At 55.9% G+C, this 26,579-nt stretch overlaps 1 protein-coding gene across 3 annotated transcripts in view; it reads left to right on the top strand.

The window, feature by feature from the left end:
• INPP5A (inositol polyphosphate-5-phosphatase A) overlaps window positions 1-26,579 on the top strand; it is a 144,074-nt gene that overhangs the window by 105,591 nt on the left and 11,904 nt on the right. For all 3 annotated transcript variants that reach the window (XM_059661660.1, XM_059661658.1, XM_059661659.1), the window contains 3 exons: window positions 10,765-10,849; window positions 23,336-23,431; window positions 23,558-23,632. In XM_059661660.1, coding sequence (XP_059517643.1) covers window positions 10,765-10,849; window positions 23,336-23,431; window positions 23,558-23,632 — 256 coding nt within the window. The remainder of the gene's footprint in view (window positions 1-10,764; window positions 10,850-23,335; window positions 23,432-23,557; window positions 23,633-26,579) is intronic.

Raw genomic sequence — 26,579 nt, 5'->3', positions numbered from 1 at the left:
GGATGTACCCTCCACAGGGGTCGGAGGGTGGGGTTCTGTCCCTTGCTGCCATGTGTGACGGTGGTGGTACTTCACCTCCAGGGCCCTGAGATGAGGGCCTACGTCCTGTCCAAGCAGCCAGGTCCCTGCTGCAAGCTGCCAGGCCCACACAGAGGAGGCAGGAGTGCAGGATGTAGGATCTGGTTGTCCTGCCCACCCAGGGCCCAGCCCCCTCAAACCCTAACGCAGCCTCCAGGTGTGACCAGGCTGGGCTTGGAGGTGGGGTGACTTGGGGTGAGGAAGGGCCAGAGCAGACCTGGGCCCAGACCTGAGCTCCTCGCCTGCCTCCAGAGCTGGGGCCTCAGCCACAGGGCCATGGGGCCCGTTGCTTGGTCCGTGTGCTGACCCATGGCCACCTGTGACGGGGGCTTTCAAGTCCCTGGGCCGGGGCATGACATCCTTTGGCCAGCTCGACCATGAGTCCTTTGTTGCCTGTTCTCACCCAGCGGGCTCTGGAACGCCTCCACCATGCAGGCCCCAATGTTGCTGAGTCTATGCTGAGGCCCCAGGGAATCAAAAACCTGCGCTGGTTGGAGCAGGTTCTCTCTGGGCACTGACCTGACAGCGCTGGCGTGGAACGCAGTGTCACGATTCAGGAGGCAGCAAAGAAGGCAGGGTGTGCGGTGACATCAGGCTCAGGGGAGCTGCCCTGGGAGCGGTCCCTTGCAGTGGCTGATGCTGGCCTCCCCGAGAGCTGCCAGGCTGGGGCGCTGTGGGCAGAGCCACCATGCCTGGGACAGCGAGCCCAGGGCCAGGAATAAGGACCTTGTTAGGGAACTACTGTGTCCGGTCTCTGGCTGACAGGTTCTGGTGGGCTGCACTCACTGCACCCATGGAGTGGGGCTAAGGCAGACCCGAGAGCAGTCTGCTTTGGTGGCTGTGGTCAGGTTGTCAGTGGGGTGTGGCATTAAACTGTGTCATTGCCCCAAACTGCCATTCCCCTGCAGCCTCAGGGAAAGCAGCCTTAGGGTTTTGGCACTTCCCTGTGGCTTTGCATTCCCACGAATCACTTGTGTGGGGGCTCGGCCAGCCGCAGATCCGGCCTCTGCACGCAGCACAAAGGGCGGCTCTGTAGGAGTGTGAATACCGGGCCGCCCTTTCATCAGGGCTGCTAACCTTTTGGCAGCCACCAGCAGACTGCATTCTGCTCTGCCGATTGGGAGGACAATGCCATGCCGGCCCTTTGAATGGACGTTGCCACCAACAGTGCCCCATTCACTCTTTGGGAACCTCTGGGTGCATTGTCTGCAGGCCGGGAACACAGGGAAACAGCGAGGAGGCTCCAAGAGGCGAGCCTGCCCTCTTGGCTTAATCTCCCCGTGAAGTTTTGTGGGCCCACGTTTCCATGAGCTGGTGCCCTCAGACCTGGGGAAGGTGGCACGTTGGCCTGAAGCCCTATTCCCAGGGCTGCTGGTGGGACCCTGTGTTAAAACAGAGGCTCCCAGGGTTATGTTAGCAACCTTCCTGTAAATCTAAGATTATTCCAAAATAAAACGCTTATTTAAAAAATGGAGAGTTTGTGTTCAGAAGTGTTTAACCTCCCAGCAGTACCAGGCGTGCGTGCGTCTGGCCCCTGGGCCCTCAGGCCATCATACGCAGGCGTGGACCCAGAGCGCCCCTCCCTCGAGTCTGGCCGATTGGGAAGGGCTCCTGTTGGAGATGTGGAGATAGGTTTTCAATGTTAAAGTGCAGATAGGGAGTTCCTCTGGGTGGTTTTATTACAAATAATAATCTTCGCTTTTTGTGCAGTTTAATTTTTGCTTTTAATCTCTTGTTATGAAACTTTTAAAAAGAAGACAAACCCCCAATTAATGAAGAGCATCAGGTTGGCACTTGAGGTGCGGGGCTCCAGGGATGTGGGGCCTGAGTTGGCCTGGGGTCCCCTCTGGCCCTGGACCAGTCTGTCTGCCTCCCGGACACACGATTAAGCTCTCTGGGGAGGACTTGGGGGATTAAACAGGAGCAGAGACCTCAGCCAGTGTCCCTCCCGGGCTGAGACTTCCTGACACCTCCTGGAGCTTTCGGCCGTGAAATGAGATTTTTTTTCCACAAGTGACAGGGTTCTTCTGTCTTCCCTTTGAGATGTGGCCTGGCCTAGTTCAACAGAAACATTTTTACATTACAGCTGTGAAATCTTGGCATAAAGCTCTCCTTTGTCCCCCCCCCATTATTTTCTCACAAATACAGTCCATTGTCACAGCGCTGAAGTTAATTTGATCAACATTGGGACATTTAACTTTTATGTCCGGTCAAAAGAGTTGTTTCATGCTCATTTTGGGCATTCAAAGGAGATGATGGCCAGAAAAATAATGTTGCCGTGAACAATTCAGGGCAATTAGTTTCCCAGGGAGAGGCGATGTGATGCCGGCCGCCCACGGCCCCCTTTGTCATCCCAGGGCCGGTCATCAGTCAGCTGTCAGCCTGCTCAAAGGCCCTCCACCCTGAATGTGTCTCTTCAGGCCGTTCCCAGAACTCGCTCGCTGTTTGCGAGCAAAAGAGAAGCGCTGGGGTCCAGGCTGAGGCAGGTCCTGCAGACTTGGGCGCTGGGCACTTGTTCCCACCACCTGACTTCCTGGTCTTCCTGGTTGTAAGCACATCCGTCCACTCCGGGACCTCAGCCTGGAAGCCTGGGTGGCCGTTGTGATGTCTGTTTGGAGCCCAGCTCGGAGTCGGGCGGCACAGGCCAGTGCTCACCACGCGGCGTTTTCAGGGTGTCGGGCAGGATCACGCCCAGTTAGGACATGTCAAGTCCAGTTGCATCCCAACAAATGAGCTTGCTGTTCCACGTCTCAGATGATTGATGATATCTGTAATCTATCCTTCATTTTATTTATTGAAAACGTATTCACACGTCCAGAAAAGTGAAGGCTCTGATGACAGCCATGCACCCTCCACTCAGCTCCGTTAGGCTCATGTCTCCATGTTTGTGTCATGTGTCCTTTTGCTAAGAAGTGAAATGTAGACGCCATCTCTATGATCTCCATCCTGAGTCCTTGTCCTGCCCCTCCCCGTCACCATCTTGATTTAGTGCCTGTCCTTCCATGGCCACATTGCTGTGCTGCTGGCATGCGTGAGCACATGGGCATGTTGGCTCGTCTGCGTTCTCATCGTCAGCACTAGCATCTCGAACGCCATCATGCTGAGCACTTGCTCTGCAGGCATTCCTGGCTCGGCCTTGTCCCTGCTCTGGTGCCACTCCCTCTGCGGGCACTGCTTAGGGCCATTCTCGGTGTTTTACTGACTGCTGGACTATGCCTGCTGCTCCCCTGTGCTATGACCAGGTGCACGCCCACATCCTCCAGGGCCTGGTGCGAGCATAGCATTTCCCCAGCACCTGTGAGGCTGAGTGTTGTTTCCTGGGTTCACTGGTGTTGAAGTGTGTAAGGCCTCGCTCGGCTGAGAGTCAGGCTGGGATTCCCTGCTGATACTGAGGAACAGGAGGCTGAGGGTCTTCTGTGCTGGTGTCGGGCTTTGGGTGGCGGCGAGGTGGGGTGTGAGGTGTGGTTCTCAGAGTGGAAAAGCGTATCTAATATTATAATGCTATTTAAAGAATGAATGAATGTGTGAAAATGACAGCTGCTCAGCAGGTCCCCTGCCAGGAGCACGCAGGTGGTCTTCCCCACCACTCTGCCCGAGACAGTTCTCATGGGGATGGGTGGTCATAGTGCGGGTGTGTGAGAAGGTGCTTTAGTGAATTTAGTGATTGAGAAGTACTGACGTGATGACTGGGGACTGAACCCACCCAGCCCCTGGGTCCCCCACCTCAAGAAGCAGCCCTGAGAGCAAGGCCCAGGCCAGAGCGGGGGGCAGCCTGACAGTCCTCGGGCCACCATACAAAGTAGCACAGTCATTTCCCACGTTTCTGGGGGCCGGAGGTCTGAGGGCCTGGGAGGGCTGCCTTCTCACTGTGTCCTTACGTGCCCTGCGGAGGGTCTCTTGTTCTGTCAGATCAGGGCCCCACCCTGTGACCTAACTGATGTTAACCTCCTTAAAGGCCCATCCCCAGCACAGTCACATGGGGGCCAGGGACTCACCACATGGACTTGGGGAGATGATTTAGTGCATAGCAGGGCCTCAGGCCTCAAGCAGCCAAGACAGGAGGTGAATTTTCAGAAACATGAGCAGTTCACGTGGGGACGCCTTGGGAAAGAGTGGGTTTGGGAATTAATACCTTACCATGAAAACCTCACCCAGCCCAGCCCTCTCCGTGCGCTGCCCCATCAGGGCTGTGTCTGTGCCCAAGATTCTGTGACTTCTCCATGTTGATCCCTCAAGTGGCTGAGGGTCTGTGTGTCACCCATGAGTGCTGTGGTGGGCACAGTGGGCACCACTCGGCCGGCCTGACTATAGGAGTGTGTGCTGGGCCTGGGAAGGCCAGTCGGTAGCCTGGCCACTGACACCCAGGCTCACTGGTTGTTGGGACAGCATATGACGCCCAGTGGGACCACCAAAGGGACATTTGGGAGCTTTGTGCTAACACTGATGCTGGTTCAGGTTCTGTCAGTAGGTTTTTCGTCTTTGCCTTCACACGTGTCCTCTTTCCTCGTCTCTGCCTCAGGACAAACCATTTTACACAGGCTTCCTGTGCCGGCTGGGGTCAGGGCAGGGACTGTCCGCCTGGGGCTTCTGGCCCCACCAGGCCAGAGCCCACGCCAGCACGCGCCCAGCACAGGAAGGAGAAGTACATTGACCAGTTTGTTTATGGCGCCTAAATATTTCTACCACACACCATTCAATGAGACATGTTAAGATTAGGAGAAACTTTTAAGGAACTTTAAAATGTTCTGCCTTAGTTGTAGTAATTTCTGTTGTTGATGTTTTTGCTAATAAATTATTAGAGAGTACGGCTTCTACCAAATCTGAGAAACAAAAGCCGACGCTAGTAGATTCCTAATTATACGTGAATTCACTCCCTTCCGTAGTTAAAAGACAGGAACGGACAGGAAGAAAAGGAACAGCGCCGCGGGTTAGTCTGGGACGGGTGTCCTATGCCTGGAGGCCGCACAGCTCTCGGGAAGAGACCCAGTGGCAGCGAGTCTGTGTTCTGGGACAATGACCGCCAGTCGCTCTGAAGCGACGGATCGCAAATGCTGTCATTTCTGAATATTTAACCTGTGCCTCCCCCTGGGGACGTTGTCTCCATACCAGAGGCCTTTGGCCTGCCGCGTGGGCTCCCCGAGTCCACAGCCCTTGCTCACTGGGCGGCCTCCATGACGTGAGTATCACTGTGGTTTGTCTCATAGTGAAATCACCTGTCAAAACAGAAAGACGCTCCGTTTTCAAGGCCCAAAAAATTGATTTTTATGGCTGTTCTTGTAATTCCCTTTTTGAATTAGGCACGCGATATTGATGTGGGCCTACTTTTTAATCATAATAGCTCCTGACAAGGTAATTAATTTTAAAACAACGCTTTTTTTCTCCTGGTCCAAATGGCACTCTGTTGAAATTAAAAGTGAGGCCGCGGGCCCGGCACTCAGGCGATTGCCTGGGCCTGTGGCAGCCCCTCCCGCTGCCACCACAGCACGACCTTTCAGACCCTGCTGTTATTAATGGGCGCAGGCCATTACATCAAGAAGAGCAGAGCCACAGAAGTAGGATAAAGTTTAGGTTTTTAATGACAGTGTTACAAGGCTCTGGACACGCCGTTGAAACTCTCTGCTCGTCACCGCAGGCATCTCCGTCCCCATACCTTCCCTGTGCGTGGGAGAGCCAGGCCCTGGGAAGGTACATTTTCTCTCTCTAAACCAGTGGTTCTCAACCTTCCTAATGCCGTGACCCTTTAATACAGTTCCTCATGTTGTGGTGACCCCCAACCATAAAATTATTTTCGTTGCTACTTCATAACTGTAATTTTGCTACAGGTATGAATCGTAATGTAAATATCTGATATGCAGGATGTCTTTTCATTGTTACAAATTGAACATAATTAAAGCATAGTGATTAATCACAAAAACAATATGTAATTATATATGTGTTTTCCAATGGTCTTAGGCGACCCCTGTGAAAGGGTCATTCGACCCCCAAAGGGGTCACGACCCACAGGTTGAGAACCGCTGCTCTAAACACTTAGAGAATTTTAAGTTTATTCAATCAGATGCTAAATCTGAAATTTGAAATTTGTTCGTCTTTTTTTTTTAAGAGTTTACCTCAAATTGGGCTCTACCATCAAATTAGCCAAATAGCCTTTGCTTCCTAATTCATAGGTAGGGTACCAGCCGCTCACATTTCTTCCTAGTCTCTAATTTCCTTTCCATCAAAAGTGGGGACCTCAGTTGAGCCAAACACTTTCGCCATTTAATCAACCAGTGCCCAGCTCCAGCACGTGCCCCGGAGCAGCAACATGTCACTGGCGAGGGGTCACCCTGGTGTCCCGTAAATGCACCCTGGATTGTGTTCTCCTATGGGCCTTGCTCCAGGCTGGGGTGTCCCAGCACCTACCCCCTGAAGCCTCCGTGTAGCCTCTAGGGCTTGGCTTACCATGAACCCTCACGGATCTCACGAGATGGGAGCCCAGGCCTCTCCTGTGACGAGAGCGGTCTCCAGCTGTCCTACCCGAGTAGAGCGAGTTCCTCGGAGCTCAGATTGACGGCAGGTGTGTCCCGCCACCCCTCAACCGGCACCCGCTGCCATGATCTCACAGCAGAGGAAGAGTGCCCGATAGGCACACCTGCACGATGTGCTCACAGCCGTGCAGGCCAGCAGGCCATTTGCAGTGTCCCCACTCTGCAACCGTGTGCATGCTTGATCAGCCTCAGAGTCCACGGCACGCAGGGAACAGCCACATGGATGACAATAGAGCGCTGACAGCCTGGTCATTGGGGCTGTGCACCTTCTGCCTGGGCCCTCCTCAAGGAACGCCGCCTCCCGCGCTGTCCCGTGAACAGAGCCAACAAGTTATTGAAATAGAATGTGCAGATGCCTTGACACAGACTTTCTGCTCAGGAGAGTGACGGGTCTCCTCCCTTAGGCAGAGTCAAGCTAGAGAGAACTCACTTGAGTGGACTGAGCCACGTGTGCTGGCTGGGAGGAGGGCGCCGTGTGACAAGGCTGTGACAGCCGTGTGGCGAGGAGCTCTGAGGGTCCTGTGGCAGCCACCCTCTCAGACTGCCTCAGCCACATCCCAGGTGCTGTGCTAGTGTCTCCATTGCCATGCCCTCTGGCCCCTCCCCAAGGACAAAGCAGTGCTAACTCTGAGCAGCAGAGGTGTCTCAGGAAGCACCATGGGCACAGCGCTCTCTCAGACCTGCTCACTGGGCCTTGGCCAGGGGCGGGGGGGGGGGGGGGGATGCCCCAAGGACATGGCTTGGCCAGGTGGCTCCGCTAGAGGAGGAAGCATGTCCACTAAGGGCCTCCTAACCTGGGGCACGGGACCCATGTGGCCTGGGACTCCTGGCCACCTCAGGGCTGTGCTGTGCCTGCCGTGTCGCTGGGGCGCCAGGAGGCCATCATGGAGCTGAATGGATTTGCCTGATCCTCAGGCCCAGAGCCGCAGGGACTGGTGGTGCTCGTGCAACGGGCTGGGAGGGCAGGCTGGCTGACTGGGTGCAGGGCTGGGTCTGGAGAGAACTGACGCTGAGCCAGGCACAAAAAGTTGGCTGCAGGAACCCGTGCAAGGTTAAGGGAGCCAGCGCCTGCCTCCTGCTGAGGGGACCTTCCGTGTCCTGGGGACGCCAGCCTCCTGGGGAAGTGCTGGTGGACAGGTGCCCGGGGCAAGAGAACAGGCTTCTGTGTGGTCCCAGCTGACAGCCAGAAGTCAGTCCGCATAATGAGCTGTGACAATGGTGTGGTTTCTCAGTCTAAAGCCCAGTGATGGTGCTCCCTGACCTCTCACTGGTCCATCATGGAGTTGGGACTCTGTGCAGGACGGGCCCTGAGCCTGCGGGGACAAGGCTCCCTCATGGAAGCAGAGCACACCACTGTCTTCTCATTTCCAGTGTGGCTTCTGTGCACGGGGTGGGAGCCAGGAACCCCATGTCCTAAGGGTCCTGAGGGGAGGACCTACTGACCTTTCTAGGAACCTACACGAGTTCTCAGGATATTTTTTTTTAAGATGTTTAACACCAGGAAAAAAATTTATTTTTATTTTTTCTTGATGGCTGCAATAGCTAGGTTCCTGTGGGCACCTGTGAGGCAGGTTCTGTCCTCTCACCTGTGAGCACAGCGCAGGTGGGGGGAGGAAGGGCCTGTGGCTGGTCCTGGACACAGTAGGGGTGAGTCCATGGGCTGAGTGAGGCTGGTGTCTCTGCCTCCACCTCTGATGTCTTCATTCCTGAGCAGTATTTCCTCTCTAGAAAGATGTAATTTTAATGCAGTGACATTGCTAGTCACCTGCACCATTGATAACAGTCCGTGAAAATGTTCTTTCTCTTCAAATTAATGTAATATTAAATATTATTCAAAGGGAAAACAAGTCTTGTCATGAAATTTAGCTAGATGATAGAGCAATTAATATGCAAGAGAAATAGGAACACGGCCAAGATGTTTTTTTAAAGAATTGTCGACAAGAAGAGTCCCCCTATAAAGTCAGATTAAGGAAAAGTGTCCAGGATGAATGAAGGATCCAAAGAGAATAGGGAGTCGCAAAAAGTTCCAATTCGCTTGGGGTATTTTGTGCTTTACACACGGGGAGAAAGCATTGAATGTTTAATAGAAGGTGCAGCTCAATGGACCATTGAGAAATCGATAAACTCAGACCCCTATTTCCCAGTGTGACTCCAGATGGATTAACCAGCTGCGGAATTCCACCTTGAAGATAAAGGACGGAAGCCGTTCGTGGACGGGGCCGGGAAGGCCTTCTGGAGAATCAGTCTGTTTCACTGTGTGAAAACAAAAATGTCTGCAGAAACAGAGCTGAAGGCCAGCAACAAGACTGAGGGTTAACATCACAATTTACAGGAAAACTGGAATTCAAAGTGAAAAAGGCAAGGAACTAAAAAGAAAAACCGTCTCTGAATAAGTAGAAGCAGAGAATGCAGATTCTAACAGGCACATGAGAGGACGGTAGCCTCCCGGTAATCACGCAAATTAAAACAGCGTTTCCACTCAGCTCAGACAGGTTACATAGAACACGGCAAGTTCACCCTCTCGGACACACACGGGTGAGCGGTCAGCCACCAGGCCGCCTGACAACACCTGGGAGCCGGATCCTCAGGGCCAAGTCCAACCGTCCTCATCACTGCAGGAGGCGCCAACCCAGCCCCATACTGCCCGTCACTCGTCTCTAGTTTCTCAAGATGACAAATCAAGTTAGCAAAGACTGAGCAGGTGATACGTGGCCTGCCACGTCCGTACACCTGCCCCAGGAGGACACGGTGCCTGGGCTCCACACAACTGCACCAACAGGCATTACAGGGTGGGCCGGGACGCATCGGGGTCCTTGGTAACCGACTAGGTGTTTCTGAGTGACTGGTGAAGGCACTTTTGCCTGCCTGGTCCAATTAGGGTTTAAGTCCGTCTCAGTGCAGCTCACCCCCAGTCTGCACAGCAAGTGTGTCCATGAAGTCACAGCTGGACAGTGACGCTGGGAAGCTTCTGCACAGATGACACGTCTGTTCGGCTGATTGACTTGTGAGAGGTTCTCGTTCTGCTTTGGAAACAGGAGTAGCTAGCGCTTTGCCCGCCCTCGGAGCCACAGTCATGGATGGCGTGGTGGGCGGCGGCCAGCGGGTTTGAGCACTTCCCAGGCTTCCTTGACTGAGGGCAGAGGTAGAGGCCACACTTGCCATGGGCGTGCTTTTCAATGGAAAAGTCTTTATGGAACACACTGTGATCCACTTAACATTCGGTAGGAACATGTTTTCCAGCCAGGCAGTATCTACTTGAAAAGACAAGTTGTCGTTATAACTTTGAAACATCCAATGGGGATGATATGCAAACACTTTCAGGGCAAGTCCAAACGGCCCTTCCTGCCTGAGAGGGACCATCCAAATGCAGGTGAAGGCAGCCTGGGGCCCTGTGGGCCGTTGCGCCCACATGGCTCCCTCTGGGCCACCAGCCCTCCCACGTGCTGTTACCCAGCAGGGCTTACTGCGCACGGCATGGGAGCCAACGCGATGGCACTGGCTGTTGAGAAAAGAAAGCTTTTATGTGCGAGTTCATTTGGCAAGAAGATAGGAGGGGCTCAAATCTGTCCCCCCATCCAGTGCTCAGGGCGGATTGAAGGGGTTTCAGCACCAGATCTTCCTGGACAGCGGACCTTCCTTCTGAACGGGTCCCGGTGTGTGTGTGGGGGGGGGGGGGTGGGGGGGGCAGTTAAGGGTCCACAGTGTTAGTCCTGAGTGGTGTCCACAGCGTTGCCCACAGTGAGTGGGGTAAACTGGTGTCCAGGGACATTACAGGTCCCTGTACACACCACCACACCAGCTTCCGGCTGCTTCCCGAATCCTGGGAACCCAGTGGGAAGCACAGCCTGCACTTGTTCAGAAAAAAACTCCAGAAGGTTGAGGTTACGTTTTTGGCCAAAAACGTAACCTGGTGCAGGCTGCGCTTCCCACCAAGTGTGGTGTTCACGCCGCTGGCCCAGTCAATGAGGACCTGTTGGCGGCACACACGATGCTGGAGAGAGCCTCGCACTGTAGGTGGACATGTGTGGCCCTGGTCACTTTGCTAAGTGTTGGGGGTACACGTCTGCCTTCCACGGGAGGCGGTATAACGTGTGGTGGGAGTGTGGCTGCAGCGGCCAGTGGACGTGAATGCACACTAACCTGTCTCCTTCTCTCCTCCTAGGATCATTGACCAGCGATTCGAGAAAGTGTCCTACTTTGTCTTTGGTGACTTCAACTTCCGACTGGATTCCAAGTCCGTGGTGGAGGTAGGCCCCCGGCCCCTGCCCGTCTGGAGCCCACGCGTGTTCAGTGGTAGTAGGAAGGCAGTGGAAACGTTCTGTCCTTTACGGGCGAGTTCAGTGTCGTCATTCCCACTGGCTATGTTTATGGCAAAAACTCCTAATAAAGAAATGTCTTGTTATCAGAAAAGGAGGCCGTTCTTGGCATCAGGTGAATGGGGGTCCCTCAGACTTCCGCAGTCGCCGTCAGCCTCTACTAAGCACCAGGACCTGTTCTGTCCTGACAACTGAAGTTGTCAACTACTGTAAAGAAACAAGGAAGCAGCTCGGGGGCCAGCCCTCCGCCCTGTGTCTCGGCTTCTCTCTCCTCGTGGCACATTGTGTCTCCTTTAATAAACATCGACATCACTCCATCTTTGGGAACTCGGAGGCCGTATGTGTCTCCTGGGCACACCCACAGGGCCAGGGTCCCCTCGGGCCCCTGGAGCCATGTCCCCACTGAGGAAGAAGTATAGATGGAAACCCGCCACCTGGCCACTAGGCATCGAGGTTGGAAGGCGGGGCTCAGTGCAGCTGCCGTGTCCCAGCGGTGTGACCTTGGTGTGTCACCGGGCAGCAAGGCCGGTGGCCCCGGCACAGGGGTTGGCTCTCCCTGACGAGGTCGCTGCAGGGGCACTGGGACAGTGGGTGGGGGACTCTCGTGCTCTTGGGCTGCAGCTCTGATGTCAGCTCTCCCAGCCGCAGCAGAGGGAGACCCTGCCACCTTGAGCCTGCACCTGCCTGGGAGGAGCCGGTGTCAGGAGGGAGGCGGCAGCAGTGTGCCAGGCAAGCCTCCCCGGGCTCGGTCCCGCGCCTGGCACAGCCTCCAGAGCGCGTGTGTGGTGACCACGGTGGGAACAACAATATGGAGAAGCGGCAGTCCCTCCGAGTTATTATCTTCCCATTAGTAGTCTCATTACAAATATCGTCACACATTAATCTTCCGTCTTTGGTTGAAAATTATTTCTTAAAGACAGACGGAGCAGGCTTTGATCATCCCACAGCTCCCCTTGGTTGACAGAAATGAATAATGTTGTATTGAAATCCTCTTTTATAATTTAATTAAGCTGGCGCTACCTCACCAAGCCAGCCCCACACACACATGCATAATGTTCAGCGACCACCAGAGCATGGCTTCCTGACGTCAAGGGGCCCCTGAGCATGGGGCAGGGGCTCCAACCTCAGGGAGTGCTCTCAGGTAGACTGGTGGACAGGTGAGTGCCCCGGGAGTACAGAATCCTTTCTTTGGGTCTGCTGAGTTTTCTTTCCTCATTTTGAAATTGAAGATCTAATGAGTCAGATATCAGTGACCTAATCAACATCCCTCAGGCCCTACAGCCTTAGGGAACTCAGGAGCCGCTCCTGTCATGTTGGAATCTGCTCCATGTCTGATACCATTGGCCCAAGCAGCCACAGAGGCCAGTGCCCTGGAGGAAGATGCCTTCCCCAGTAACGCTAGGCCACCGGGGGCTGCAGATCTGCACTGTTAGATCTTGAGTCCCTGGGCACGCGTCATTGCTCGCTGGCTGGGCACCAGTGGGTCTGCTCTGCTTGGAACCGCCCACCGCTCACCTGAAGGGTCTCCTCTCAGCAAAGCACAGCGGGGCCTTGAAAGACCTCGGCTGATCAGTCAGGAGCTACCCAGCAGCTTGCACGCTGGGAAAAGGTCAGAATTTCACGCGTGGCCTTTTCTTCCCGATAGAACAAATATCACATAGAAGGGCAGTGCTCCAGACTGAGGTCAGATAGTCACAGGTGTGTGCACAGCCCGGTTCTGGTTCCTGTGGGGGGTGCTGAGCTGCGCACCAGTGGTGGAGGGTGTGAGGTGCCATGGGCAGTGGGGATTGGGGACAGGAGGGCCTGGGCCATTGGTGGGTTGGGGGAGACTCGTCTGTACAGAGTTTTCCTTTTTCTTACTTGGTGGGCGCATGGGCATGACTGCAGGAGGCCCATGTGCTCCGTCAGGGGCAGGTGCATTCCTGTGGGGCGCAGCCCACTAATAAAATACACTCGTCTCCCACTCCTCCAACATGTGTGTATCCAGCGCCCTTTCCTTGGGACGTGCAGCCATGTGCAGGGATCGGTCTTGGTGATGGTGGGCTCAGGGCCTCGGGCTGCGCTCTCCACTTGGCCTCTGGCACACTTCCCCTTCCTTTTGGTTCCTTCCAAGTGAAGTGCCTGACGAGGGTGTGTGTGTGGGGGGGGGGGGGGGGGGCGGTGGGGGAGGAACTCGTTAGAGATGCAGATCAGGGGGCCTAGACTCAGGGCAGATGGGAGCCAGGGCATCACCTGGAGCACCACGCCCCACACTGTGCAGTCCTGTGGGGTCTCAGACTACTTGGAGCACAAGACCTCACGCTATGCAGACCTGTGGGGTCTCAGACTGTTGTGTGGATGGGGGAGGTGCAGCCCCAGGCAGACACTGGGGTGTGGGCAGCAAGCCCTCTGTCCCATCCCACCCCCCCGCTTGGGGCCCAGAGCATTCTCTGTCCTTAGCACTGCCGTCAGCCTGCACCTCTGCCTGTCACCATCCCTTCTCCTCCTGCTGGGTGGGCAGGCAGGCTGCTCGTAGCAGTGACCCCTCTCGGGACACCATCTTTAGACACTCAGATTTACTGCCTACAGACCAAGTCCTGGGGGCAGGAGAAGGCCATGCAGCCCCACCCCACCTCTGTGTTCTTGGGGAAGTCTGTGCTCATAGCTCCAGGGGGTCACCCTCAAGTTATGTTCCTATCACCCAGGGCCAAGTGAGAGGTGCCCACACCTGTCCCGGCCAGTGCTGGGTACGCAGCCCTGAGGGTGCTGTCAGGATGGGATGCGGCATCATTGCTTTGTCTGGAGTTGGCAGACAACCTCCCTCCTGAGGGATAAGGTTGAAGTTACGTTTTAAGCTCAACTAGAAGCCACGGTTTGACTTGGTCTCCTTGCTGACCCCACCTGGAGCGTCAAGCTGAGCCTCCCTGGTCCTGGACACTAGGTGTGTCCAGCTGGCACAGTCCACGGAGGTTAATTCAATCCATATTTAGAGCAAGAGAGGCAAGGAGCTAGATCCGGGCAGCAGGAGTCAAAGGCAGTGATTGTCCCCCTGTGGCTGGAGCAGGGCAGGGGGGGGGGGTTGTACTGTCAGGCCCTGGAGCTGTGGCAGCTCCAGGAGGAAGCCCGACATTTGTGGTGAGGGAAGGTTACAGGGGTCACCGCAGTCTTGGCCGGAACCCGCCTGGGAGAGAGGCGGTGTGTGCACTGGGAGGACTGTCCCCCAGGCATCAGCCACTTCGCATTTCAGATGCAAATTAGTACAAACAGGCTTGCAGAGCAGAACTGAAGAGAGGATACTGTGATCACATGTGGCACCGCCTAAGCCATAATTAAAACATACACAAATTAAACACGATTATCATGTGCCCCCTAAGGGGCCGAGCGTTATGGAACTAATTAATAATGCAGCCTCCACTCAGCCCTGTTGGCGGATTGCTCAGAGGATATGTTTCATGCCTTGCGCAGTGGCAACTGGCAGCTGGGGCTCTCAGCTGGCTGTAGTGACAAACAGTGACAGCAGTGCCAGGCGCTCCCATCTCCTCGCGGCCCAGCAGAGCGCCCACCTGCCGCCTATCACTGCCGACAGTGACAGTGATGGATGCGTTTTGGAGGCTGGCAGCCATTTTCAAAAGCCAGTTACTGACAGGTACACGTGTGTTCAGGTACCAGGTGGGCCTGTTGAGAAACATCCTGTGAGGAGCTGACTTAAAAGCAGCGATTGTCCAGGAAGCCACGTTCGCAGGAGGGGTGCTGGGCAGTGCTGGACAGTGGGGTCCTAGTTGACCCTGTGATATTGGGAGAGGATGAGGAAATCACTGTAGATGTCCCCATGCCTCCCACACAGCAGAAAGGGGCATCGCCTCTGGTCAGCCTTCTGAGAACCCCCAACTGGACCACCCCCCAGGCTGGCTGATGCTGGCTGAGCACACGTCGAGCACCAGGTGAAATGCTGGCTTTCATCTGGGTTCCAGTCACCTTGTTGAACCAAACCCAACCACATCTCTGCACCCAGGACCCCTCAGCCTGGGGACACAGTGGGCACGGGCCAGGCCAACAGCTCTGTTGCTGGCCCCGTGCGTGTGCCCAAGGTGCGACTGCCACTCCTCAGTTGGGGTGTGCCTGGCAGCCTGGCTCGGCCCTGCAGAAGCCCCCACAGGTGGCGGTTCTTCAGCCAGTGATGCACCCGTGAGTGGTGGGTGTCAAGAGCCCGGGAGGTCCGGGCAGTTTGCCATCTACTAGACAAGCAACAGGGACGTGCCACCCAACTTCCCTAGCGGCCTGGAGAAAGCCTTCCTTAGAGCAAGGCCTTTGCAGGCCTGTCTCCTGGTCTCTGGAATGCGTAGTTTCAACAGACACACAGCCTGTTTCGCTGCCCTTGGCAAATGTCAGTGGTCATGGAGTTTTTTTCTGAACTGGGAGCAGCGTGGACAGGTCCGTACGGACCTCGCAGGGCCCAGCTTGTGCGCTGAGCAGCCTCCCTCCGGCTCTGGACACTCTTCTGTCTGTGGCCTCGTGACGCTGAATTGCTCTGACGGACGAGGGCAGGGCTGCTGGAGGGACCGTGAGTCAGGTGTGTCAGCCAAGCTGTACTTGTCAGTTCCTTTGCTTGGTTTTTAAAAAGATTCTTGGTTTAAAGCAATAGAATTAGGAATTTACATCATTTGATTTATTTTTTAATTACTGTTCTAAAGAGACCTGTATTTGATCTGTTTGATATAAAGCCTGTGACAATTAATCAAAAATGAAATATAGTTTTAACTTAATTATGATGAGTCTCCTGGGTCTTTATTAGAGGGTTTTCTTCCAGAAGTTTGCTTTATAAACATTGGCCAGTGTTTCCAACTAGCAGATTGATGTCAGAATAATTATTCTAATTATGGGAAAGGAAGAAAAAGGACAGTACATTTGTGGCTTCCCCCTCCTCCCCTCTGCTATAGGAACAAGATTCTCTGAATCATAATCAGTTCTGAGCTCACTGATCTTTAATGTGCTTTTCTGGGTGTTTCGCTAGGTCCTGCTTTCTGCCTGCCCTTAGGGCTAGTACAGCCCCATGGGGACTTTAGGACTCAGAGCAGACCTTCCGTGCCAGGCCTGGTGGCAAGCACTTCAAGGCCACCATGCAGGGCAGCCGGTGCAGGCAGGTCTGTGCCTCCTTGCGCACGCCCTCCCACCAGCTGAGCCCAGGCATGTCAGTGGAAGGCTGGGGATGTCTTCAAGCGGCCAAACCAGCGTGCACAGGTCCCCTGCGGGCCTCACTTGGGGCCTCACATGGCAGTGCCTGTCCTGGAGCTGGTCCTGGGCCAGTGGCACATGCCCCAGCACCTGCTGGACGCAAGTCTGAGAAAGCCACGCTGCTTCCTGCTCAAAACCGAGTTGGGTTTGCAGGGAATGCTGGGTGGGTGCTGCCCCAGGCCACCAAGCTGGAGGGAGCCAGCGGGAGCCTTCTGAGGAGATGAAAGGGTCTTTATGGCGTGTTGTTGTTCTGGACGAACAGTGGACAATATAGAACAAAGAGGAAGAAGGTGCCTCGCTACTGACATAACCCTCATAACAGCGCCTTTTCATTAACTGCCGCCAGCTCGCCGCCAGCTCGGCTCCGCGGCCCTGTCCACGCCCCTCGGTCCCAGTGATGTCAGCACTGTCGGGCCCTCAGAACTTCTCTCAGCAATCACTTAGAGGTCTTCCTCCTCCCAGGCGTTCCAGGGCAATCTTTGGAGAAGGCAGTGCTCTGTGGAAGGGCTCTCTGGGAAGTCAGAGTAACAGGAATGGGGTGTCCTGGGCACGTCCCGCGGGAGGCAGCGGTGCCTGTCCACAGGGCGGAGGGCACACCTGACAGGGCCAGCCTCCCCGCTCTGTCTTGGTTCCTCAGGTCCCTCCCAGGGTGGTCCTGTCTGCATCGGGCAGATCACCCTGATCCCGAAGCCAAGGAAATCACTGTGGTGCACGCTTCACTGAGCCCCGCCCTACCTGCAGCCTTGCCTCTCTCTTGCTTCTGAGGACCTGTGCCTGTGTGCATGCATGTGTGCGCATGTGTGGGCCTGAGCCTGATAGGAAAGAGGGTGCTACCTTGGCCAGAGTTCATTGGAGTCACGTTCACGTGCAACGTGCACGTCACGGAGCTGTGCCATTCCCATCGCAGCTGAGTGGCATCTGTGTTACCCTTCTGCTTTGAGTGTTGGCCACTTCCCCCTTCAGGGCTCCCAGCAGCCTGCTCAGTGCCTCTGGGCGCAGCAGACTCACCTCAGCAGCCGCCAGTGTGGGCAGCAGTGGATGCCTGTCTGGTGGGCACTTTTCAGGGCACAGCATGTGTCTACCCTTCAGGGGCGGTCAAAGAATTCCTCTTGTCTGAGCACTTTTTCTCAGATCCATACGTCGCCGATGACCATGGCGAGTTGTAACTGATTTCCGTTTCAGAGCCATCCGTTAAGCGATTTAGTGATTGTCCTCCTGTCTACTGTTGGAATATGTTTAGGACTTGAAATAATGTCTGGGGACATTAGTTACCAAGGAATTGTTAGTCACCAGGCCAATAATGCTTGTCCGGTGTTCCTAGAACTCAGAAATCCAGGGGACGAGGATGTCTGTCTATCTGTCTGACTTGATGTTTTAATTCTGAGCCCACTTCCCAATGCCCAGCATGGACACCTAGCACCTCCCATGCTGGTGCTGGCAGGCTCCGGAGTGTTCGAGGTGCAACTTAAAATCCCTTGACTCCGGGAGGAGGCCGGCGGCCTGGCTGGGACTGGCACGCGCAGCCCCGCTGGACAGCAGAGCGCTCTGTTGATCTGACCAGCTGCACGACACAGCAGGACACATACCTGCTGATGTTCAGCGCTCCTGGGAGAATCAGTCCAAGCATAAAAGACGGTGCTTCTCTTCTAGAGTGGTTCCTGTTTTCTAGAGTCACTTGAAAACTTTAAATTTAAAAGTTAGTGATTTTCCATTAACACGTTTTAAGAGAAACCTATGGACAGACTCCGGTCTTGTTTTGTAAACCACCTTTTGGAAATCCTCTCGGAGATGTTAGCTGGAATCTTGATTTGCAGACTTTTCTTGGGCATTTTTATGGCTAGAATTTAACCAAGAACAGCAGGTTAACAAACAGCGGGACAGTGGCGGGTTTTACTGACGCGCCTTTGCTTGGCTGGTACTCCAGTGATTCGCCTCCCAGGGGCCACTGGCAGGGGAGGGAAGAAACCCCAAGACTCAGGGATGGGGAAAGGGCAGCCCTGCTGGGAGAACAGCCCCGCCGGGGGACCTGCAAGCTGTTGGCCTTGGTGGCTCCCACGGGAACCCTGGAGCGTGAGGCTGGTTTCTTTAACCCAACAGCTAACTGTGACAGTGTCCATTGGCACCTTCTGTCCCCTGAGTGTAGACGCCACGGGGCCCCAGGTGAGGCCAGGGGAAAGGGTGAGCTAGTGGGAGTGACATTGGCCTAGCGTCAGGGTCTCCAGGGCTTGGGGGGTCCTGCTTCAAGAAGGCAGTGGCCTCGTGGGTGGGTGCTGGGAGCTACGTCCGTGAGCAAGGCTGTTAATGAGGGCTCATGGGTTGGCGGCATTTGGGCAGAGACCGCTGAAGGGGCATTGTCTGTTACCCATTTCAGTTCCTTATGGGACTGAAAGCAAAGTCCCTTGTAAGTGGACAGAGCTCAGGGGCCCCACCCTGAAGGTCACGCTCACACCTGCATGTTCCCAAGGTCATCCAGGCCCTGCCTTTAGGCAGCAGAGCCCCGCCTCCTCGGAAGGGCACACATCCCTCGCTGACCAGCTCCAGGCCCTGTGCTAAGTAGAAGGAGGTAGGTGGCTGCCTGGAAAGCAGGGCCCTGTCTGAATTCTTCCGTGGGAGATCCTGCCCCTGAGCAGCCAGATGTGGGCTAGTCAGACCTGCCACACCGTGGCTTCCTACGCGTGGTTTTGCTGTCCTTTAGTTGTCTCCATTTGTTAGGAAAGTCTCAGAGATGCTGGCACAAATTACAACCGTTCTGAGAAGCGCAGGACCGGCCGCACTCATGGTTCTGTGCTTGAGCCCTGTTGTCAAAGTGCCGGCGGCACCTCCATCCGGTGTCGGGACCCACGGTGACATCCTTGTTCATCCTCAGGCTGATTGCGTCCTTGGCCCCCTTGTTTAACGCTGTTGAAGACATTGTTTTGAGGCCCATTTTACACGCTTTTCCGTTCCACTTTCCCGGCGGTAGGTCCTGTGAACATGTTTGTGGCTGAAACTACACCAGGCGGCCGGGCTGCCGCTTCCCTCTGTCCCTCGCCTTTGTGTCCGATTTCATGCTCTCAGAGGCCTGCATGTTCTTCTGTGTGCATTGTCAGCGGGTGACAGCTCTGGAGCAGGGTCACGTGGAGAGGGATCGCATGAAAGGTGGTACAATGCACCTTCAGGCCCACCCACCAGCCCGACCCGGCCCTCTGGGGCCAGACCACAGACGCCCCAGAGTGCTGGGGTCAGCACCCTCCAGGGGAGGCCACTGCCCGGGGCTGGGGCACCTGGTCCTCTGGCTCCTGTATTTTATGGGCTGGCCCATGGCGTGTGGTGGTGGGCGTGTCCAGGCGGAAGCAAGTGGCTCGGTGTTATTTTCCTCAGGTCTCAATTTGAAAAGGAGAAGAGTCTAATCCTCTGGGCCATAGACTAGTTCCTTAAAAACCCCGTAGGGTGCTTCCCTCAGCAGCTGCCTGCAGTGTGTGGAGCTGGGAAACAGGCCAGGGGGCGTGGTGGCCGTGGGGGTCCAGGCCCAGGCGCACCTGCACCCTTGCTGTGCCTTAAACAGCCTGCAGACCTCTGACCAGACTGGCTTCTATCACCCCCCTCTTTGTGTGGCCACGACAGTGACGGGCGACCCAGAGACAATGGCCTGCCCCCAAAGGCGCCGTTCCAGGCCAGATGCAGCACTGTGCAGGCCCACGAGGTTCACACCATGTGTCGGGGGCCCCTCCCCCAGGTACAGATTTGGGCTGGGGTGTGAGGGGCCCAGGGGGCAAGGACGGGAGGCAACAGGAATGCACTGTGTGAGCATCCCCGCTGCTCCCTGATGTGCTCTGGGTGCCGGGCGGGGGGACAGCGGGTTCCAGGGCCTCTTGGCCTTTTGATCCCACGTGGGTACCTTTGCCCACTTGTCACCCTAGACCTGTGTCCCCTCGCACTCCGACTCGGATGCTTCCAGAGGGCAGGACCCGTGGACTGTCCGCTAGTATCCTGGCATCTGTGGCTCTGGGCCGGGCTGGGGTGCCCCTGGTAGATGGGCTCGCCTCCCAGGAAGGGCGTCTGTGGCTCCGCCAACTCACAGGGAGTCTTTTCTGCATCAAAAACAAAACAAAACTAAAGCAGGAACAGAACTCCTCGGCCACCAGTGATAACTAGGGACGCAGCAGAAAGGACACTCTCCAGGCAGGTTGTTTCTGAACATTTCCGATGACCCCGCAGCACCCCATGACCCAGCTTTCCTCTCTGCAGTCACGTGGCCTTGGCGCCCGTCCTGCCTGTCTCAGTAATCCTCTGCAGTGAGAACGGGGTGTCACAGACCCCGACCAGGAGCACGCGGAGGGCACTGGGCATGCTCCAGCACCTGGTGACCCTCACCCCTGACTTGGCCCCACTCCTCCCCGCTCCGCACCCTCAGTGACCTCTGGAACCTGCACCAGGGCCTGAGGGCGCTGCAGACCCTGCCACTCAGAGTCGGGACTTCCTAACTCCAGGTGGAGAAGGAAACCCAGACACTAGTTCCCAGGCCACGCAGGGTTTGTGGGCAGAGGCAAGACTAGCTGCTCGTGTTCAACCAAACATGATTTTAATTCAAAATATGCTGGCAGCATACGCATCACCTCCTGTGTTTTCTCGGGTGGAGGAAAAAGGTCAAATGGAAATGCATCCTCCTCCTCCTCCTTCTGCCCCTGAGCAGGGAAGGAACCCCGGGCCCCTGGCTAGGGTCCTGAGCCGGGGGGGTATAGGTTGCCCTGTGCACCAGGAGTTCCACCAGGCGGGCCCTGAATTGTCCCTGTTCACACCGCTTCCCTCTTTCCTACCCTCCACCCCCAGCCCCCTTTGCCCAGGCTGGGCCCTCTACCCGGAACTCTCTCCACAGCTGCCATCTCCTCACTAGTTACCCCCTCCCTCCCACCTCCAGGAGCACAGGGACCCTGGCCTGTGTGGTGGGTGTCGGGTGGGCGCTCTCTGAAATCACAGTTATAGCTGGACAGCTGCGGTAACTGCAGACTGCTGCGGGTGTGACACTGCTGCCCTCCGAGTGGGTGCACAGGGGGCGATGGCACTGCAGCTATGACTCACCACTAGAAATTAGCAACTGAGACTCTGCCAAGCCCGTGACCCGGTTCCTGTTCCTGATGGAGAGTTTTAAGTCTCTTTATAAGTTTTTGGTTGATGTTTTTACAAACACAGAGCAAACCTTATGGCACTGAACCCGAGAACTTTCTAAAGGAGGCACCTTGTCCTAAGCCCCGAAGCCCACCGCACGCCCCACACCAGGCTCCGTGCAGAAAGGCCCCGAGGAGAGGTGGGCACGGCAAGACCCTTAAATGCCGAGAGAAGCAGCAGGCGCCCTGAGTGCCCTGGACAAGTGCCAGGCAGCCCTCGCCTGTGCCCTGCGTGTGGCTGCTTAATGATGAAATAAATCCTAGATGGTCCTTTAAAGCCAGCATTTTGGGTACTTTTTCTCCTTTCAAAAGAGTAAAACCCCTTCTATAAAAGGTGAGCCGGAAAGGCCAGCCTGCACGGCTCTGCATGAGTGGGCACGCAGACTGCAGCGGGAAGTGCCTGCCTGGTGGCTGATCACTTCTTCAAACTGGTGAATGAGGAGCTGGGGGAGTGAGGAGGACAGGGGGCGGGGTGGGGAGAGCTTCAGCAAGCGTGATCAGATGTTTATCCTTTGGGAGCTGCCCAAAGTGGTCAGATAAAGCAATTTTGTAAAAAGTTTCCAGCAGATGCCTTTGGGAGGAGAAATGTGAGTTTCCTGAATTGTCCTGTGGTGGCTACAATGGCTGTCCATCCGCTGCCCCAGCCAGCCCATCCCCCCTTCACGGAAGCACTTAAGCCACTTAAACACATTAGCATCTGGATGGAGCGACCTCCTCGGTCTGCGCTGGGTGGGAGGGGGGCCGCTCTGCTCGGGATTGCGCGGCTTGTTCTAATCCGCGCCCTTTGAAGGCCCCAGACTGATTTGTGACACATGAGTCCAAAAGCCACTTTGGGGGGCTTGACCCGCTTAGCTGATCTGTGCTCTGAATGTCAATGGCCTGTCCCGGAGTGTGCTCTGGGGCTGGCGCTGCCTCCCCTGCCCCCTGACCTGGAGGGGGTCTGTGTCCAGGGGCAGGTGACAGGGCTCACACCCTGCGGGCTCAGCCCAGGACCTGGGGGGCTCCTGCTTTCCCGGGGGCGGGGCGCAGGCTTGCTCAGCACCAGGACTTCACCAGGGCCGCGCAGAGGAAAGTGTTTTAAAAAGTGAGAAGTGGTGGTTTCCTTGCCATGGTCTTCTAAAAAATAAACATCATCTAGCCCTTCTTTTAAAAAACAGCTTTACTGGGGTGTTTCTGTCTAAGCCACAACCCAGTGAGAGCCTCCACATCAGACCACTGGCCCCAGACACCAGCCTGCTTGTCTCAGACATTCCCCACGTGACTTGTTCCCCCATCTTGTCAACATCCCATCCTTCCAACATGTGTGAACATGGGTGTCGGCCCTTCAGAGCCCTGCTCTGTCTGTGTCACTTGGTCACATTGAGCGTGTCCTGTACTTGCTCTGTTACAAGTGTGTCTTGAGTACCCCTCCCAGTCTCTCTGCATTTTCATGCCCCTCAGAGCCACAGGTGGGTGAGGGGCTCACGTGATCTGCACACGAGCACACACATGCTCACATACATGCTCACACACACACAGGCTAAGACAGAAGATTTTTCTAAACAAGCCCAGATTTAGTTTAATTCTTAGCCAATCAGATGCTAGCCTGGAGGGCAACAGTGCCACTCATTCCTGTCCCCGCTGCTGCTCAGCCGCCGCCCTCCCCTCCGTCAGGGCTGGTGTCCTCCTCAAGTCACCTCTGGCTGTGTCGCCTTCCGGGTCCTGTCCAGCTGCCTCAGGTGTCTCTGGGGCTGATCTCACTGCAGTGTGTCCCCCCAAACCGTGACTGGTTGTGACTCCACCCGCCCTCCCTGCTCGTTCAGGCTGTTCTCAGTCCAGGCCTTCCTGTTCTCAGCCCAGCTGCTCAGAGAGATGCCCCATGGAGTGCAGGTTGGGGTGGGGAGACAAGTCTGCCTTCAGGCACCGCTGGGGACCTGCTCTGGGGTCCCTCCACAGGGAGCTGTGAAATGGGGTTGAAGAAAGGTTGAGGCTGCGGACAGGTCAGGAAAAGAGCTGATTGCTTTGAGGTGAGGAGGCCTGTGGGCAGCCAGGCAGGGGGACTAAGTTTCTGTGTCTTTCCCAGACTCTCTGCACAAAGGCCACAATGCAGACGGTCCGGGCCGCCGACACCAACGAAGTCGTGAAGCTGATTTTCCGGGAGTCAGACAACGACCGGAAGGTGAGAGCCTGTCCCTCTGGGTGGGTGACCCATGGCAGCCACCACGGCTGTCCTGAGCTGGGAGCGTGGGACTGGGCCTGAGCCCCGCTCTGCCCCCACCTGCGCTGACGGCCCCATCCTTGGCAGGTGATGCTGCAGTTGGAAAAGAAACTCTTCGACTACTTCAACCAGGAGGTTTTCCGAGACGACAACGGCACTGCGGTGAGTTCTGTTGTCGCATGCATGACCTCGTGTCACCTCGGGAGCCTCGGGTGGCAGGGGACGGAATGTGGGGGCCTGGACCTGGCGGGCTGCGTCTTGCGGTTTCTCTGAGACCTGGGTGGCCAGCTAGTGCAGACCCCGCGGCTGTGCCTGCGTAACAGCAGCTTCAGACCTCAGAGGCTCATACAGGTGTGAGTGCACACTGCCCGGGCCACTGGGCATGTCGAGGGTCACCCTCACGTCAGTCATACGCAGGTAACAGGGTCACTCGGTCCGCCTGGGGGACAAGATAAATGGGGTGACGAGCCATTGGAGGGCCTCTCCCCTCCGCGGTGAGGCAGCAGCACGGCCACTGGGACAAACTACCATCGCAGGATGGATGTGCCCGTGCCGGACGCGGCCCCAAAATCCATCGCATCCTTCATCAACCACCGGTCTTGTACCCGTCTGACAGAAATTTAATTCAAGCTGGCTCCTGAAAATAATTATTGTATTTTAAGAGTAGTAATCATTGGCCGGGACATGATTGAATGTGTCCATGCCTATTGACTTTTCCTATGATTTATAGCTTTGTTTAGTCGATATTCCCATCGAAATTGTATAATTAATTATAAGTGTGGCTGTCAGGCTGCAGGATGGAGTGCCCTGGCGAGGATCTGGAGAGATTAAATTTTCCTGGGCTGTCCCGGCCGGCCTGGGGATTTCCACGGAGCTGGGCCTGTTGGTGGAGGTGTTTGCTGTGTGTTTAGCAGCTGCTCCAGCTCAGGGCTCATTGATTTCCGGCTCTTTTCTTTATCAGTGCTGCGTCTCGGCAGCAACAGTGGAATTTGTGCGGCCGGGATAGCTCCTGACAGATACATATGATCAGCCGGCTGCTTTATCATTGTCCACACCGCCCTACGCTGTTTTTCACTTTGTAATCAAGAAGAATGTTTGCGACACATGCGGAATTGGTTATCATGTTTGTGAAAAATCTCAAAGAGATACAAATGATCCACAGACAGGCAGCATAATTTCTAATCAGAAACCTCTCACATCCGGTGTGTGGTGCCCGCAGCAGGGCTCCCAGACCATCGTTCTGCATGGCTCGGGGTGCAGAGTCCCCAGACCCTGGCACTCGGGGCACCGCCACATGCTGGTCCCACAGGGGAGGGTCCCGCCAACCTGTCAGAGCCAGACAACGGGCCGAGCTGGCCCCGCACCCACCCTGCCCAGGGCAGCCAGGCTTGGGGTCTGATGGCCAGCATCAGGGCTTATGAACGCCGCAGCGGTCACCGCACAGGTTGGCACCTGTTTGTGTGGATGTGGCATTAGCCTCTGCTTTCCTCCTCTGGAAAGCCCTGGAGGGTGAAGAGCGCCTGGGTTGTCCTCGTCTTTTGCCGGCGTATCCGCACAGCCCCTGACACAGCAGAGGCTCAGTGCTCCCACGTGGAATCAGAACGAAGGAGCATTTTTGAACAGCTCCATGTTGGCAAGCCCCTAGGCACTCAGGGTGGGGTGGGTGTGGCCATGCTGCAGGGAGGACTGGCAGGGCACCTAGGGATGGAGACTCTGGAGGGCTGGGTCCTCCCCAGTTGGCGCTGCTCCTCTTTTAGCAGCTGGAAGATTCCAGCTCATTCCAAACCAGATATTTATTTGCTCTTCTTTTTACCTAATACCCTTAACAAGTGTAAGATGGGTGAGATTCAAGTGGCTCCATCCCTAAATGCTGCCACCCAGACAGATGGGGGGTATGGGGGGGGTGGCTAGGAGGCTGCAGGGATGCCTGGCCCTGTTCAGTGGAGCTGGGAACAGGAATGGGAAACTGCCTCATGCTCAGGCCTCGCCAGCTACTTCTCCCGGAGTTTTTCAGCTTCCTTGACAAACTCCAGGCTGTGCTTATTGGAGCGTGTGTGTGTGTGTGTGTGTGTGTGTGTGTGAGAGAGAGAGAGAGAGAGAGAGAGAGAGAGAGAGAGAGAGAGAGAGAGAGAGAGAGAGAGAGAGAGAGAACTGTAGAGAACTGTCTCTCCAGTACACACTTGCATGTAAACACATTTGTAAGCACAGACGCACACTTACGTTCAAGACTGGTCCACACCCATGTGCACACCTCCCCTTGAAGGTACATTTCAGTTCCCGAGATGTTCCCCCACTCTCAGCCAGAGTTCTCCCCTCCCCTGCCCCTCTCCCTCCCCCCCGGCCCTCACTCCTGGCACCATCCCCCAGGACCCAGGGCCCTAGCCGCTGGGCAGTGTTTAGCCGGTGAGGTTTCCACCAGCGTTTCTCACCAGCAGATGTGGGCTCACATGGCCCCGTGGGGTCCAGACCCCCAGCCCTGGGTCCTGAGCCTCACCAGGCAGGGTGTGAGGCTCTCTATGACGAGGTCTGCAGGAAGGTGAGACCGAAATTCTAAAGCTATGTGGAAAATGGTCCCCTTTGTGCGTAAGGAGCTTTGGGTCACTCCTCTCAAAGCTAAGTGCCACAGCCAGTTCCTTCCTGGGGGATTTCCACTCTGCTTCCCTCTTTCCCAGCCAGGGGACCGCTGGGGCAGGCGGGGGCGGGGGGCTGCCTACCATGCTCAGGTAGCAGCCTGGTACACGGTAATTACTGTGTACATGGCGCTGAGATCGCACGCTTCGGGGGTGATGGATGAGGTGGCTTTGAGGGGGCCCCTGCACGAGGCCACGCTCCCACCCAGCTGGGAGGGGACATGATTAATGAATGCATCCCGAGGGCGTGTATGGTGACGGCTCATCACAGCCCAGTGTGGCCAGACACTGTGCGTTGCCCCTTCCTTCTTGGGCACCATGCTCTCTGTGGTGTGCAGACCTGGGCCATTTTTATCAGCTTCCTACGTGAGGTGGACACTGCTTACCTCTGACTTAGTTTGGGCAAAATGGGAATGGTGTGCCCACCTCAGGACACTGCCTCTGTAGGCAGTACCACTGAGGCCACCCCGGGCCTGCCC

The sequence above is a fragment of the Myotis daubentonii genome, chromosome 13 (genome assembly GCF_963259705.1).
Source record: "Myotis daubentonii chromosome 13, mMyoDau2.1, whole genome shotgun sequence".
Classification (NCBI taxonomy): domain Eukaryota; kingdom Metazoa; phylum Chordata; class Mammalia; order Chiroptera; family Vespertilionidae; genus Myotis; species Myotis daubentonii.
The sequence above is the reverse complement of the archived record's forward strand: the minus strand, read 5'-3'. Positions and strand labels throughout refer to the sequence as shown.